At 53.5% G+C, this 14723-nt stretch overlaps 1 protein-coding gene across 2 annotated transcripts; it reads left to right on the forward strand.

The window, feature by feature from the left end:
- Positions 1 to 746: 746 nt before the first annotated feature.
- Positions 747 to 14512, forward strand: Slc25a29 (solute carrier family 25 member 29). 2 transcript variants are annotated; one of them, XM_029559913.1, is made up of 4 exons: positions 747 to 1060; positions 6040 to 6083; positions 12429 to 12589; positions 12880 to 14512. In XM_029559913.1, exon 4 carries the CDS (start codon positions 12916 to 12918, stop codon positions 13636 to 13638), a length of 723 nt encoding a protein of 240 aa, XP_029415773.1. In that variant the 5' UTR covers positions 747 to 1060; positions 6040 to 6083; positions 12429 to 12589; positions 12880 to 12915; the 3' UTR covers positions 13639 to 14512. The 2 variants fall into 2 exon arrangements, with proteins under 2 accessions (XP_029415773.1, XP_008823845.1); XM_008825623.3 differs by having other exon boundaries at positions 12506 to 12589.
- Positions 14513 to 14723: the final 211 nt, after the last annotated feature.

The following is a 14723-nucleotide window of genomic DNA, read 5'->3' on the forward strand; positions in this document are numbered from 1 at the left end:
CCCCAACCCTGGCACACTTGCACGCTCCTTGCCCTCTACCAGGCTCTCCCTGTCCCGATGTCTGCCCCATGATCTAGCCTACTGGTGACTCCAGCCCTGACCTGGAACCTCCCTCGCTCCTCTCCACAACCCTCAGCGGTTCCCGCGGTCACCATGCCCACCATCTGTTGGAAAGTTCGTTGCTCTCCAGTCCTAAGTCTCCGGTGCAACGGGACGCGCCTGGGCGCACTCGCCCAAGGAGACCGGAGGCAGCGCAGACCCCCTCCAGCCGAGCTGCGGCAGAGGGGCCGTTCTCTGCTCTAGGACTCTCCGCACTAGCTGCGTCCGAGCCCGCAGGCCTTGCAGGGTCGCGTGCTCTCGCTACCGTGTCCCCATTATACAGACAAGGACTCTGAGGTTCAGCGCCAGCGTCGCATCCAAACTCCGGGCGGGGTCCCGGGGTCAGAGAGGAGCGAGAGCCGCCCGGGATGGCTGCCCAGTACCGCGCAGAGCACTGGAGGAGCTCCGAGGTCCCGCGACGCCGCAGCGGACAGCCCAGTCCCGGAGCCGCGCGGGCGGGCGCGAAAAGCACACTCTTTGTCTGGGGAGCCCGGCGTGCCCCCGCCCGCCACGTCCCCGGGCCCGCCCACCCGGCGCACCCAGCCAATGAGGCGCGGCGGCGGCGCCCGGAGCGCGGGGTGTTGGCCGCGCGCTCATACGCCCATTGGCTGCGCTTTGCGCCCGGGAGGGCGAGGGAGGAGGTGGGGGAGCTGTGCTCTGCGCCGGCGGGATGCTGCGGCCCGCCGGGCGGGGTGCGTGGCCAGAAGTGAGGGACCCCGGGCGGCGAGCGGGCGAGACAGACGGGCGCACGCAGGGGAGTCGCCACCCAGCCGCCGCTCCGACCGCGGCTGCTGGCGCTCGGACCCCGGAAGCAGCGGCCAGGGCGAGCCGCTGTACAGCTCGCCGGAGCCCCGACGGCCAGCAGCGGGCCCGGGCCCGAGGAGGCAAAGGAGGCAAAGGAGGCGGGCCACCTCGCCGGGCCGGGCCATGGCGCTTGACTTCTTGGCTGGATGCGCCGGGGGTAAGGAGGCGCGGGCTCAGGGGCCGGGGATGCGGGACGGCCACCTGCCGGGCACGCTCCCCTGCGGGCACGCTGCCCTGCGGCCCAGGTCTGCGCTGTAACCCGCGGCTGGCAAAGCTCTGTCCCGAGGTCTGTGGGCCTGGATGACATCAGGGCAGAGTGGCGCTCAGTGCGTGGGGAACCTTCCTGGCCTGCTGGTTGGGAGGTCTGGGGCTCCCGGCTGCTTCGCGGCTTGGCCCGAGGCAGGGACTAGCTGGAAGGATGCGGGCGCCGAACCGGAGGAATCTTTCCCCGCAGCTGTCCTGGGCGAGGCTGGTGCCACCGGGAAATCTCCTGCGCTGGCCGACCTGACCCCAGTGCCCAGTCACGAGGTGGCAAACGACCCTCCCTCATATGAGGTGTTTTGAGTTGCTGGAGGCATAAGAAGAAGGGGCAGAGGTCCACCGGGTGACGGAGTGGGCCTCATGCCTTTAAGCAAGCCAGTCTGATCTGTGAGAGCTTGAGTCAGAGGGCAGGGCAGGTGACCTGCCTGTGACCTGCCGTGGGCACCTGTTGAGCCTTTGTCTCATTTACCTAGACGTTTAGTTTATTCAATAGGTGAGAGCTTGGTTTTGCCACCCGGATTCCAGGTGAACTGACTGAGGCACAGAGGACTGGTTGGTTATGTCAAGATTGGGTTCAAGTCTGAGGCCTGTGGCCTGGATCCTCACCCCTGTGTCTTCATCCCCTTAGTTGACAGCTCTCTACTACTGGCCTGCCAGAAAAGAACTGGCATCAAAGCAGTATTTGACTGGCTGTGACCTTAGGTGGTTAATTTGTGCTTGCTTCCTGCTGGATGGAGGTGGCTGGTCTGACGGGATACCTTTCCTGGGCAGTGATGTGCCCCAGAGGTACTTGAGAACTTCCAGGCTGTTACCCAGTCTCTATTCTGGAAGCTTCAGAAGGGGGACAAAGCCCAGAAATGTCTGGAGGTAGGTGCAGCCATTTATCCCAAGTTCTGAGTGCCAGGGACACAGAGGAGCCCCACCTTAGGCCCCACCTCTGCTCTGCCCAACTGTAGCAGGTGGCTTGAGGGCCCCTTCCATGGTCAAGGCCCCCTTGCAGTCTCTCCAGGGGCAGGGTTCTCTCTGTGGTCATTGCAGTTGTCCTGGGGAGCAGATATGCATCAAAAGTCAGGCCTGCATAGAAACCCCAACCACCCCCACTATTCAATCACTCCTTGGGCTCTTGCTTGGGCAGGCCCCCTACCTGGGATGCCCTTCCTCCCATCCTCACCAGCCCACCGCAGGAAGGTCATGTGCCCAGCCTTAAGCCCTGCTTTGCATGCTCCTCCAGGGTACATGGAGAGTGCCCACTTACATTGGAGCCAGGGCCCGAGGTTTCAGGTACATGAGCATGGAGGTCACCTGCAGAGCATCTTCTGGTCTCACCCAGTGAGGAGACAAAGTCAGGGGGACTAGTCTAAAAAGATCTTGTGGGACTACTAGGAGTAGACAGTGATCTGATTGTGCCCTAGGCCTTCCTGTCACTGCACAGTAGTGCCCAGAGTTGTGCTGTCCAGGAGCAGGCAGCTCACACATGTGGGGATCTGGCCTCTGGAATCACCTTCCTGATTCCTTCCGGTTTGGGCTCCTTCCCACCTGGAGGACAGGCTGATAACAGGGTTTCTCCTCAGAAGGGAGGGTGCATTGTGGGTGTGTCTGACTGGCCTAGCACACACCCTATCCTGATTTAACCTCTCTGCAAGGCAGGACAAGCACCTTGATCGATAGATGGGTGGTTTGGGGGTCATATCTAGCTTCTGCTCTCTTTCTACTGTGAGATCAGTCCCAAATCTTGAGACCACAGTGGCCCCTTGGTTCTGGATGGCCAGAGGGTCATAAGAGATGACTGATCACCTGGCATCTGTGTGAAGGAGACAGACCTTTCATCTCTCCCCATATTGTGCTGTCGGGTGTCTCTAGGACCATGGTCCCCTCCTGCCCTTGAATGATCATGATGTGGGAGTTGCTCTGGCAATGGGCAGTGACTTTGGAGACTTTGGGAGATGGGTCCTCTTCTGCTGGTGTGACAGGCTTAGTGGGTTCTCTCCAGGAGATGGTAAGGCAGGGTTACTTGGCTCTCAAAGGCTGCAGGACTAGAGACCCAACTCCCTTTTCCATTCCTGGAGCATGCAAGTTCTTTAGGTGGACTCCCGCCATCACGTGAGGGAGCAAAGGATATGGGTGGAGAGTGGGAATGCCAGGGCCTGCCAGCAGTGGAGTCCTTGGCAGGTCTCCCTAGTAGAAGCATGGGTAAGGGGCTTCACCTTACTTCATCCTGTCGTCTATGTCCTCCAAGTGGAAAAGGCTTTTGTTGACGCCCGGGCAAGTCTGGGACTAGAGGCCAAGCAGCCCCCCACAGCAAGGGAGTTGGGCTCACAACTGGGACCATGGGTTCTCAGCAGGAGTTAAGCTAGGGCATACCCATCTTCTAGCACACCTGCAGTGTGTGTTAGGCTTTCCAAACTCAAAGGCGATGCAGCTCAACCCAACCAAAGTGATTCTGGAACTAGGCTTTGCAAGTGCAGAAAATGCTAAAGGGGTCTGGGTTGCTTAGCATTGTGAGGTCCTGGGTCCCTCTTCCAGCAACAACTGCAAGTTCAATACAGGTGAAAAAGGTTCTCTCCAAAGGAAACAATACCCCCTCCCTCCAAACACCAGAAACAGGTGAAGTCGGGAGGAAGGTTTAGGGAGGTGAGAGGGTCTGCGGGAGAGAGGGAGCAGGATGGAGAAGACTGATGAATGCATAGTAGTGGAGATTTCCCTGGCTTGGAACGGCATGAATGTGCAGTGAGAGGGCTGGTGAAGTGCCAGGCAGACTTCGTTTAAAGAAACAGGCACCCCCATGGCACCCCCTGGATATAGTCCTGAAATCCACAGATGAACTCTCAGAGATTTCCTGCACACCGTGCCTGGCTTCTGATTGTGGCCCTGGGTGAGGCCCTGCAGACCCTGCCTGGCCCTCACTTCCAATCAAGTGAATGAGGGCAGAGCAGATCCCAGGATGGGAGAAGCTGTAGTTTATAGGTCAAGATTAGGGAAAGTGGTAGTGCTGTGGGGCTGAGTTGGGGTGGAGTCAGGGGCAGAGAGTGCCTTAGGGGGCAGAGGGCACTAACTTTATTCCTCCCTCCAGAAGAGGGGCTGGAGAGATGGCTCAGCAGTTAAGAATACCATCTGTTCTTGCAGAGGACATGGGTTCAGTTCCCAGTACCCACATGATGGCTAACAACCTTCCTCCGTAACCCCAGTTCCAGGGGATCTGACACACTCTTCTGACCTCTGTGGGCACTGCATGGATGTCGTGTACTTACGTACATGCAATCAGAACACTCATACACTTACATAAATAAACAAAAAAATGACTAGTGCATAGTGAGGCATGGTGTTATCTCAAGCCTTGGGGAAGCAGAGGCCAGAGGATCGCTGCAAATAGGAGGCCAGCCTAGTCTACAGAGCAAGTTCCAGGCCAGCCAGGGCTGCATAGTGAGATGCTGTCTCCAAAAATGAAAAATTTAAAAAAGGACAGAAGCATGAAACAGGATCAGGTACTGTGTGAGGATACCAGGCAGAGTTTAGAGCGTGGATGTGCACTGACCTTCAGTCACCCACCCTTTCGCATCTCCAGGTAAGGTCTGTGGCCAGCCCCTAAAGGGACTGGGAATGTGATCAGGCCGGGTTTCATCACTTACTGGCTGTGTGCAATGGATGTACTGCTTTTTGGTTTTGGTTTTCTCATAGGTAAAAGTCATCCTGTGAAGCGGGAGGGTTAGGATCTTACAAAACCAAGAAGACTGGCCAGCAGACTGCAATGCTGCTGTTTATTATGCAGCAAACAGCCATTTTAATTAGACGTAAATTGCTAGCAATAAAAGGAGACTTTTTGCAGTGTTGAGGGAGGAGCCTGGGCCTCAGGCACTACCACTGAGCTACTGACCAGCCCCAAAAGGGCTCCTTGACAGATGTTCACAGGTTCTAGAGAAGGAAGCATCTGTTTGTCTCACTGACATCACTTTCTCCTTCAGTGAAATGGAGTCATTGGGCTGCCCTTCACAGGTGGTGGCAGAGCCATTCTCAACCTTCAGGACTTGGGAGTGCTCTTATGCCTTTTAGGAGATGTGAACCTTGCTCTTGCGGGGGCAGGGTCTCTGGCAGGCCCTGAACTGGTGAATAACTAAAGCATGAGTCAGGGCACTGAGGTGCCTCCCTGGGCTTGAGGCTCTCTGGCAGGGAGCAGAGGTCTTCAGGCAGTGTTTCTTGGAGGTCCTAACCTCCAGGCCACCATGGGATGGGGGTAGATGTTCAGCATCTTTCCAGTGAGGAGGATGATGCCCAATGAGTCCTTCCTGAGCATACCCAGCTCAGAAAGGCCCCTTGCTCAGTAGCAGAGGGAAAATTCAAATCCAGATGATAGGGCTGGGCTTGGTGGTGCATACTTTTAATGCCAGCATTCAAGAGGCAGAGGCAGGTTGATCTCTGTGAGGTTGAGGGCTGCCTGGCCAGCTGCTCTACATAGCAAGTTCCAGGCCAGCTGGGGCTACAGGGAGACCCTGTCCCAAAAACAAACACCAAAACAAACACATCCTGGTGCTGTTGGCAAGCTGACCTCCAACTCCAACATCCCTGAAACTGCTGCTGTGTGAGGCATCATTTAAAGCTATGGGACACTTCCGAAATGGTGCTGTGCCATTTAGGGGACACTTTGGTGACCACAGACTCATCATCTTCCAAGGTACAGAGGAAGGGAAGGAAATCAGCCTTGAGCTAAGCAGGTGTTGCCTAGCTCTTGTTACCAGAGGAGTTTCTGGGATGGGCCCAGAGCCCTGCAGTTGCCTCAGCGTCCCTTCCACGTGCAGTGTCTGCCCAGCCTTCCTTGCTAGAACCTCACCTCCCAGAACCCAAAGTTCAAGGCACTTGGTCACAGGTACCCTTTCCTTCCAGGTGTGGCAGGTGTGCTTGTGGGACACCCGTTTGACACAGTCAAGGTGAGTCTCATCATCATTTCATTCCCATACCCTTGTAGATGTGGGAGACAGGCCTGTAGGGCTTCTGCCCCAGGAACATGTTCACGGTCATGCCTGAGGTTTTGGAATGAAGGTACAGAGTTCTTCAAGACCATCAGGTGGGCAGCTGCTTTCCCACTGAATGAACTGACCCTTGTTTCTGGACTTGTTCTGACAAATTGGGGCTGAAGGCCAAGTTTATGCTCTGCTTGGCCAGCTGAAACTGAGGTGCTGATGGGCAGGTTTCTTATCAGCCAGAGTGAGGAAGCCTTGCCTTCCAGATACAGAATTCCCTTAGCATTTTCTTGAAAGAAAGTTAAGAGGGAAAAAAAAAGTGCAGAAATACAAGGCATCAGAACCTGTAGGGCCAGGTGTGGTAGCGCACACCTGGAATTCCAGCCCCTGGGAGAACGGAAAATTTGAGGTCAGGTAAGTGCACCCATGTCAGACCCATGGAGGTTGGAGGCAGGCATCAGATCCCCTGGAACTTGAGTTGCAGATGGTTGTTGGCTGTCAGGTGGGTGTTGGGAATTGGGCCCAGGTCCTCTGTGGGGGAGCAGCCAGAGCTCTTGAATGCTGGGCCATCTCTGCAGCCCCTGCTCTTATTAATTTTATTCTTTTTTTAAAAAACTTTTAAAAATTTTCTATTTATTTTTATGTGTATGTGTGTATTGCTTGCATGTAGGTAAGTGCACCCGTGTCATGCAATGCCCACAGAGCTCAGAAGAGGCTGTCAGATCCCCTGGGACTGGACTTACGGACAGTTGTTAGCTGCCATGTGGGTGCTGGGATTTGAACCCAGGTCTTCTGCAAGAACAACCAGTGTTCTTAACCACTGAGCCGTCTCCAGCCCCTATTCATTTTATTAAAAATTATGAAAAACTGTATACAATCATTTCTCCATCAGGAAAGGAATGGGAAATAAAAATTCTACATGTAGACATATACTGATACACTAAATGGGTAGTAAAAACAGTAGTTATTGACAGACGAGGAATAATTAGAGTAGACCATAGAAACAGTGTAACTGGAGATGAATTGAAAAGTATAAGGCACACTGGGTGTGGTGGTGCACGCCTTTAACCCCAGCACTTGGGAGGCAGAGGCAGGTGGATCTCTGGGAATTCCAGGCCAGCCTGGTCTACCTAGTGAGTTCCAGGACAGCTGGGGCTACAAGGAGACCCTGTCTCAAAAAATAAAAACAAAAGAACCTGAAAAGTGTAAGACACCATGTCAGTGCTAGATAAGGACTGTATCAGCAGAATTCATGTTTAATGTATATATGGTAAACACATACATGTATGTGGATATATACATTCATATTCAAATTTTACACACACACACATATATATATATATATGTATACATATACACACACATTTTGGAAATGAGTTGTCACTGTTTGGCTTGGCCTGGCCTTAATCTCTCCATGGAAAGCATAGCTTCCTCGGTGTAAAACCCTGTGCCACCATGCCTGGCCAGAATTTCCAAATGTACACCTTCTCTTGTTTTTCAGTCATTTCTTACTCCCAGATTTGTAACATACATGTGCTGGGGAGAGAGGCAGGTATAAGACATGAGAAGGCATGCTTATATTTCATCTTAAAACAGGGAGATCACTTGTGATAGAGATAACTTTGTGAACAGCAACAAATGTTAAAATATTTATTAGGCAATACTGTGCTGAAAAATTGTGTGGTTTTTTTTTTTGGTCTTTTTGAGACAGGGTCTCCCTGTAGCCCCAGCTGTCCTGGAACTCACTGGGTAGACCAGGCTGGCCTTGAACTCCCAGAGATCCTCTGCCTCTGCCTCCCGAGTGCTGGGATTAAAGACTGCGCCACCACTTGGCCTGTCATTTGTTTTTTAAATTTTAATTTTTACGTTTGTGGACATCATACATGGACACTGTTTTTGCGTTACTTCCATTGCTCGCAGACCCCTCTAACTCTTCCCCTATCCCCTCTACTCCTTCTCAACGTCATGTCCCCTTTGATTATTACTGTTACATGTGCATACATAATTTATAAACACACATGCACACATATAGTTCAGTTAGGGAAAAAAAAAAAAGAAAATTTGAGGTGAGGGAAACCCTACCTCAGAAACGTCTGGGCGTGGTAGCAGATGCTTATAGATTCGGGAGGCTGAGGCAGGATAATCACACTTGAAGTCAGCTCAAGCTGTATAGCAAGACCCTGTCTCAAACAGAAATGAACTCCAGGTATGTCCCTCACATGGTCTTCATGAATCAGTGATTAGCAGGCCTGTTTTGAGTGCTGGTGTGTGTCCTTTCGTGTGGTGTGGCCTAGGACCTAAGGAATACCCCCCTTAGGTGGCCAGGACTCTGAGCACAGAGGCAGGTACTCAGCCAGCTCTGCTCGGTATCACACACAGTGAGTAACTGGAGTTCCAGGTTCTTAGGCCCCCAGGGCAGAGGCGACCCTCACCCTTTGGTGGAAAACCCCAATGGAAGTTTCCCTAGTAGCTCTCTTCCTAGGACCCAGGTAGCTGTTGCCTCAGGGCCCTAGATCAGACCTCCTGTACTTGAGAACTGGAGCTTGGCTCCTTTTTCCCATTCAGGTGTGGGCAGAGCTGGAGGCTAGCACGTCATCCTGAGCTGGATTGAGGTGCACTTCCTGTCCTCTCTTTTTAGTGAACCAGGTGTTTGTTGGCAAAGAAAAGAAAAGAATTTATTAATTCAGACCTGGGATTTCTTCCAGTGTGGGCATAAGGGCTTGGCCTAGTGCACTGGCTTTGACCTTAAAAAGTTCTGTCCCTGGTCCAAGCCTCTTCTGCCAGCTAACTTTAGTGCCTGACCTTGGGCCAGCATCTGTGAAAGGAGGGGGTTGATGGGGTTCCCAAGGGCCCTCTGCTCAGTGCTTACCAGGATAATGTGTGTTGGATGAATGCAAGTTCTGGACAGCGTAGACTTCTGGACAGCGTAGACTTTGGTCACCCTACAGCAGGCACACCTGTGGAGAGGCTGGAGAACAGGTTCTCTTGGCGAGCAGTGGCCCCTCAGTTTCCTGCACAGGGCTGCAAGGGTCAGGCCCTGGCAGAACCTGTACCAGGAGGTGAGCTGCCATGCCCACACTGCGTGGCTGGCCCCCCATGAGGCCAACCGTATCCTCCTGGTTCTGTGTTTATATCTTGTTGGTCATGTGTGTCGAACACCTCCCACAACTGGGTCCAGCCAAGAAGAGCCTTGGACTCACTTCCTCAGCCAGGCTCTGCGGAGGCTTTGCCTCTCTCAGCTGACTTGGCTGAGCCTGGCTTGGGTGGCCCCCTCAGGCTGGAGAACACTTTTGTTCTGGTGACCCAACTCTTCTGGAGCTGCTGAGTTCGTGGCCACACCCCTGCAGTTATTTTAGCTACAGGAGTCAATCTACTGCCCACTGCTCCACAGCTGGACACCTGGAAGGTGGTCTTTGAGAAAGTTATTTGTGCCCCTCACCATGGTGGCCCATGGGCATCACATTTGAGCAAAGTGGCCTTAAAAGGCTGCTTTCAGCTCAATGTGGTGGCGCATACCTTAAATCCCAGCAATTGGGAGGCAGAAGCAGCTGGATCTCTGTGAGTTCAAGGCAAGCCTGGTCTACAAGGTAAGTTCCAGACCAGCCAGGGCTATAGAGTGAGATCCTGTTTTAAATTAAAAAACAAAGAACACCTGAGCTTTTTATCATGAAGGGAGCAGATCCACCTGAGTCAGTCCTGTGACCCTCCACACCCACTCCCTGCCTCCTGCTGTTACATTGAGCCCATCATGGGGTCCAGTCACTGGGCTTAACTGTCAGCAGTGGCCTCACTGCTCTGTTTCAGTATTGACTTTAGGTTCTCTCATTAAAAGAAAATGAGGAAATGCACAAAAGCCCATTTCTTCTTCCCCCAAACAAAGCAGTTTTACACTTTGGGTGTTGCCTTCAGAATCTGAGCCACAAGGGTGTCTAACAACCATTTGGTTTGCCAGGGTCTTCATGTGTATCCTAGGCTGGCCTTAAACTCAGTCTTCATGCTTCAGCCTTAAGTGGAGTGGTAGGTGGTATCTTTGAAATGTATTTTAGTCATCAGGCATGTACACATTCTTTTGTTGGTGTTTGATTACAAAAGTAATATAGGGGACTGGAGAGATGGCTCAGTGGTTAAGAACACCCGCTGCTCTTGCAGAGGACCCAGGTTTGAATCCTAGCACCCACATAGCTGCTAACAACTGTCCGTAACTCCAGTTCCAGGGGAATCCAATGCCCCCTTCTGACTCCAAGGGCACAACACAAGTGCACTTAACACGCATGCAAGCAATACACTCATACACATAAAATAAAAATAGTAAATAAAAAACCCCAAGAGTAGCATGGGTTTAAAAAACCCACCTTAACCATGACCATGGTAGAGACAAACTAAAAAGAGAAACAACTTGCATAGCAGTTTCCACAGCCCTTGTGAGTAACTCACAGTGAGAAAAAGTCAGTGTGTGGGCCTCACCCGGGTAGGGGTAGGGTTGCCCTTGGTGGAGTTTCGAGACTAGTGAGCACTAGTGGGGACAGACCAGCTGGTCCTTCTGTCCTCACCTACCCAGGGTGAGGCCCTGAACCCCGCCTCGAGTTCCTTCGACTAGCTGGGCCAGGAAGGACATGAGGTGAGTTGGGCCCAGGACAGGTGCTGGGCAGGTGGTGAAAAGCCAGTCCCTATGGATCTGGGGAGACTTGTATGTCATCACCCTTCAGCCCTGTGGATAGCTGGGAATCCTCAGGACATGGGTGCAAATGACCATTTTCCCAAGCCCTGTTTCCCTTCTTCCTCAAAGGAGCCCCAGTTACCCCAAAACATTAAGAACTGATTACAGGATGAGGCCATGTTTAGTCCTGATTTGGTTCCCAATACTCCGAGTCAGCAAGAGCCCCTCCCAGCCCCAGGTGCCAACAGCATCAGTAGAGGAGCCTGGCTGCCTAAACCTGCTGTTCCTTCAAGCTGGCTGGACCTGCAGAGTGACAAGAGGGCCGTTTCACATCAGCCCCTAATGCCAGTGCTAGGGCTTATGGTGTCTATAGCCTGAGCTCATGGAGGGCCTTTGTTCTTCTGAGACCACCCCTTCCTTCAAGCCTGGTAGAGTGCCAGGCAGCCAGGGTAGCAGGGGTCTGGGGTCAGCCACTCCTGGGAATTGCCTACCTACCCTAGAGGTCCTGTGTGAGGAAGTGGTAGTTTCTCCTTGTGTGAATGCGTTCTCCAGCCAAAGATCCATGGGGAGATGGTTGCGGGCGGCTGAAGCCTGGCTGTCCCTGGGAAGGGCACTCCCCCACCACCATCCTAGCCCACCCTTACCTCCACTCCTATCCCTGGAGACAACAGCCTTGGCTGTTGGAGAATACCTGAGGCTTGGCCTTTCCATCTTGGAGCTGTAACCCAAGTGGGCAGATGTGTTAGTGCCCAGGGCTGAGTGTGAGGCTGCCGGGTTCAGAGGAGGCTCTCCCCTGGGTTGGGCTTCAATGAGGACCATTTCTTTGTGGGATTTCGGGTTTATTTTTATTTTATTTTATGTCTTTTTGAGACAGGGTCTCCCTGTAGCCCCAGCTGGCTTGGAACTCATGTAGACTAGGCTAGCCTCAAACTCAAGAGATCTGCCTGCCTCTGCTGGGATTAAAGGCATGTGCCACGACACCGGGCTTAGTTTTAAAATATTTATTATTTTTATTTTATGTGTATTAGTGTATTGCTTACATACAGGTAGGTGCACCCATGTCATGAAATGCTCATGGAGATCAGAAGAGGGCTTTGGATCCCCTGGAGGAGCTGGCATGTGGGTGTTCGGAATGGAACCTGGGTCCTCTGCAAGAACAGCCAGTACACTTAACTGCTGTGCCATCTCTCCAGCCCCAGGGCTTTGAATTTTTAAAAAATCTTACTTACTTACTTTTGGTGGTGCTGGGAATCAAACCCAGGGCCTCCTACAGGCTAGGTAAACATTCTACCACTGAATTATAACCCCAGCCCAATCCTGTATGATTTGATCTAGTTTCCCCCCAGTAGCGACGTGGATTCCCAGTTCAGGCAGTGTCCCTCTCTGCCACTATTGAGCCTGCGCATCAAGAGCAGATAGATTCTCGGGCAACAGAGCGCTTTGCCACAGAAGAGGATCTGGACCACTGGGCCTGGAGTTATTGCCATGGGTCCCTAGGTTGTCAACTGTCACTGCTCATACTCATGGCCAGGATTCTCAAGGGGAACCAAGCAGGAGTGGCACTGAAGCTCCTGGAGGTTGGGTTGGTGGATACCAGGCTGTAGCCCCTGCCTTTGTCTGAGGACTTGCGGACACCCCCCCCCATCCCTCTGCAGTGGCTTTCCTGTAGCTGTTGGCTCTCACAGCCAGCCCTGCCCTGGAATCTGAGGGTTCACAGGAAGCTTCTTGGCAGGTGCGGCTGCAGGTGCAGAGTGTGGAGAAGCCCCAATACCGAGGGACGCTGCACTGTTTCCAGTCCATCATCAAGCAGGAGAGTGTGAGTGCTGGATTGGGGTGGTTGTAGGGTTAGGGAACTGGCCCTCGGGTGCTACTACCTGCCATGCCAGAGTCTCGGGAAAGGTCATTAGAGCTTGTGGGTGGGCAGGGGGCTGTGGGTATGTGAAATGGTTGTTGCCTGGGCTGCTTGGATTGAGGATTTTGCATATTTCCCATGAGCAGTTGGGTGGGCTATGCTGTCTGCATAGAGAGACTGAGGACAGTGTCTGGGCAACCAGAGGCCCCTGAGTAGAGTGGCTTCCTGCAGCCTTGACACCCCTGTCTCCGCAGGTGCTGGGTCTGTACAGAGGCCTGGGCTCACCACTCATGGGGCTTACCTTCATCAATGCGCTGGTATTTGGGGTACAAGGCAACACCCTCCGGGCCTTGGGCCAAGACTCACCACTCAACCAGTTCCTGGCAGGTGCAGCAGCAGGTGCCATTCAGTGTGTCATCTGCTGCCCCATGGAGCTGGCCAAGACACGGCTGCAGCTGCAGAATGTGGGCCCTGCCCGCACCTACAAGGGTTCCCTGGACTGCCTGGTGCAGATCTACCGCCAGGAGGGCCTGTGTGGCGTCAACCGAGGCATGGTGTCCACACTGCTGCGAGAGACACCCAGCTTTGGTGTCTACTTCCTCACCTACGATGTGCTGACACGTGCTATGGGCTGCGAGCCAGGTGACCGCCTGCTGGTGCCCAAGCTGCTGCTGGCGGGAGGTACATCGGGCATCACGTCCTGGCTTTCTACCTACCCTGTGGACGTGGTTAAATCGAGACTGCAAGCTGATGGGCTGCAAGGAGCCCCGCGCTACCATGGCATCATCGACTGCGTGCGCCAGAGCTACCAGGCGGAGGGCTGGCGTGTCTTCACACGTGGGCTGACCTCCACCCTGCTGCGTGCCTTCCCTGTCAATGCTGCCACCTTCGCCACTGTCACTGTGGTGCTCACTTACACTCGAGGCAAGGAAGCCCGGCCAGAGGGTGAGGCAGTGCCCGCAGCCCCTGCTGCCCCTGCAGGGCCCACCCTGGCCCAGCCTTCCAGTCTGTGATGTCTGTTCCACCACCCTCTCCAGGGTCACTTTGCTAAAGCAAATTGGCTGGTGGTGGTCACCACAGTCGATCCTCCACTGGCCTCCATTTTCCTAGCTGTGAAATGAGGACTTTCTTGCATGGTACATTTGGGATGGTCGGGGGCAATGCCTGGCTAGACCTAGCCCTGTGCCTGGCTGAGTGTGTGTTCTGCAGCTGGAACTGCCACCCAACCTCTCCAGCCCTAGCACTCCCAGGGGTGTCTCCTGAGCCACCTGTAACAAGCTGGCCAAGGACCTGCCAATTCCCCATAGATCCTCCACCCAACTAAGCACCTTGGGTACTGGTGCCCAGAGATACTCCAGTACCTCTTGTCATTTAGAGGCAGAGGGCAGCTTGGAGTTCTCCTGGCCTAGCACAGCCCCTCCTCACCTGTGTACCCAACATCTCAGTGGCTGCCCCCAAACTGCAGGGGATCCCAGGGTCCTGGCACCAAGCTTGTTGAGTCTCTCATCAGTCTAGGGACCCAATGGGGGACAGGCCAGTAGTGAAGGTCTGTAGTACAACAATTCCTCTTACCTCTGGGTCTCAGGCTACCTGTTTGTAAAATGGGGACTGACGGCCAGAATGCCCCATGGTGGAAAGATGCAGTGTGGGATCCACTCTCCAGAAAATGGTGTTTTGCGGGGGCAGTCTCCTCCATGCCTGTGCCTCTTGAAGCAGAGGTCTTAGTTACAGGCACAGTATAGCCAGCTTGGGTCCTTCTGAGCACAGGACTATGACAAGCACTCCTAGGAGGCAGACTGTTCAAACGGGGCAAGTCTTCAGCTCTCTAGGTGAATGTTGCTGTTGTATATGATCCTCTGAAGGAATAAAGTTATTGTTTTTCAAGTGTCTAAGGCTCCTGTGTCGTGGTATGAGGGGCTTTGTTCCCTTCCTCATCATGGATTGGGGTGGCTGTGGTCTGTGTACATGGATCCAGGTGACTTGGGACAGGTCCACAAGGTGGGTCAACGGAGGCATGAGAGTTACTTGAGGTAAAGCTACAAACATGCCATTTAGCAGGTACACTTGCAATAAAGCACACAAAACATTCATATACACA

This window comes from Nannospalax galili, unplaced genomic scaffold (genome assembly GCF_000622305.1).
Source record: "Nannospalax galili isolate Female #2095 unplaced genomic scaffold, S.galili_v1.0 scaffold188, whole genome shotgun sequence".
NCBI classification, from domain to species: Eukaryota; Metazoa; Chordata; class Mammalia; order Rodentia; family Spalacidae; genus Nannospalax; species Nannospalax galili.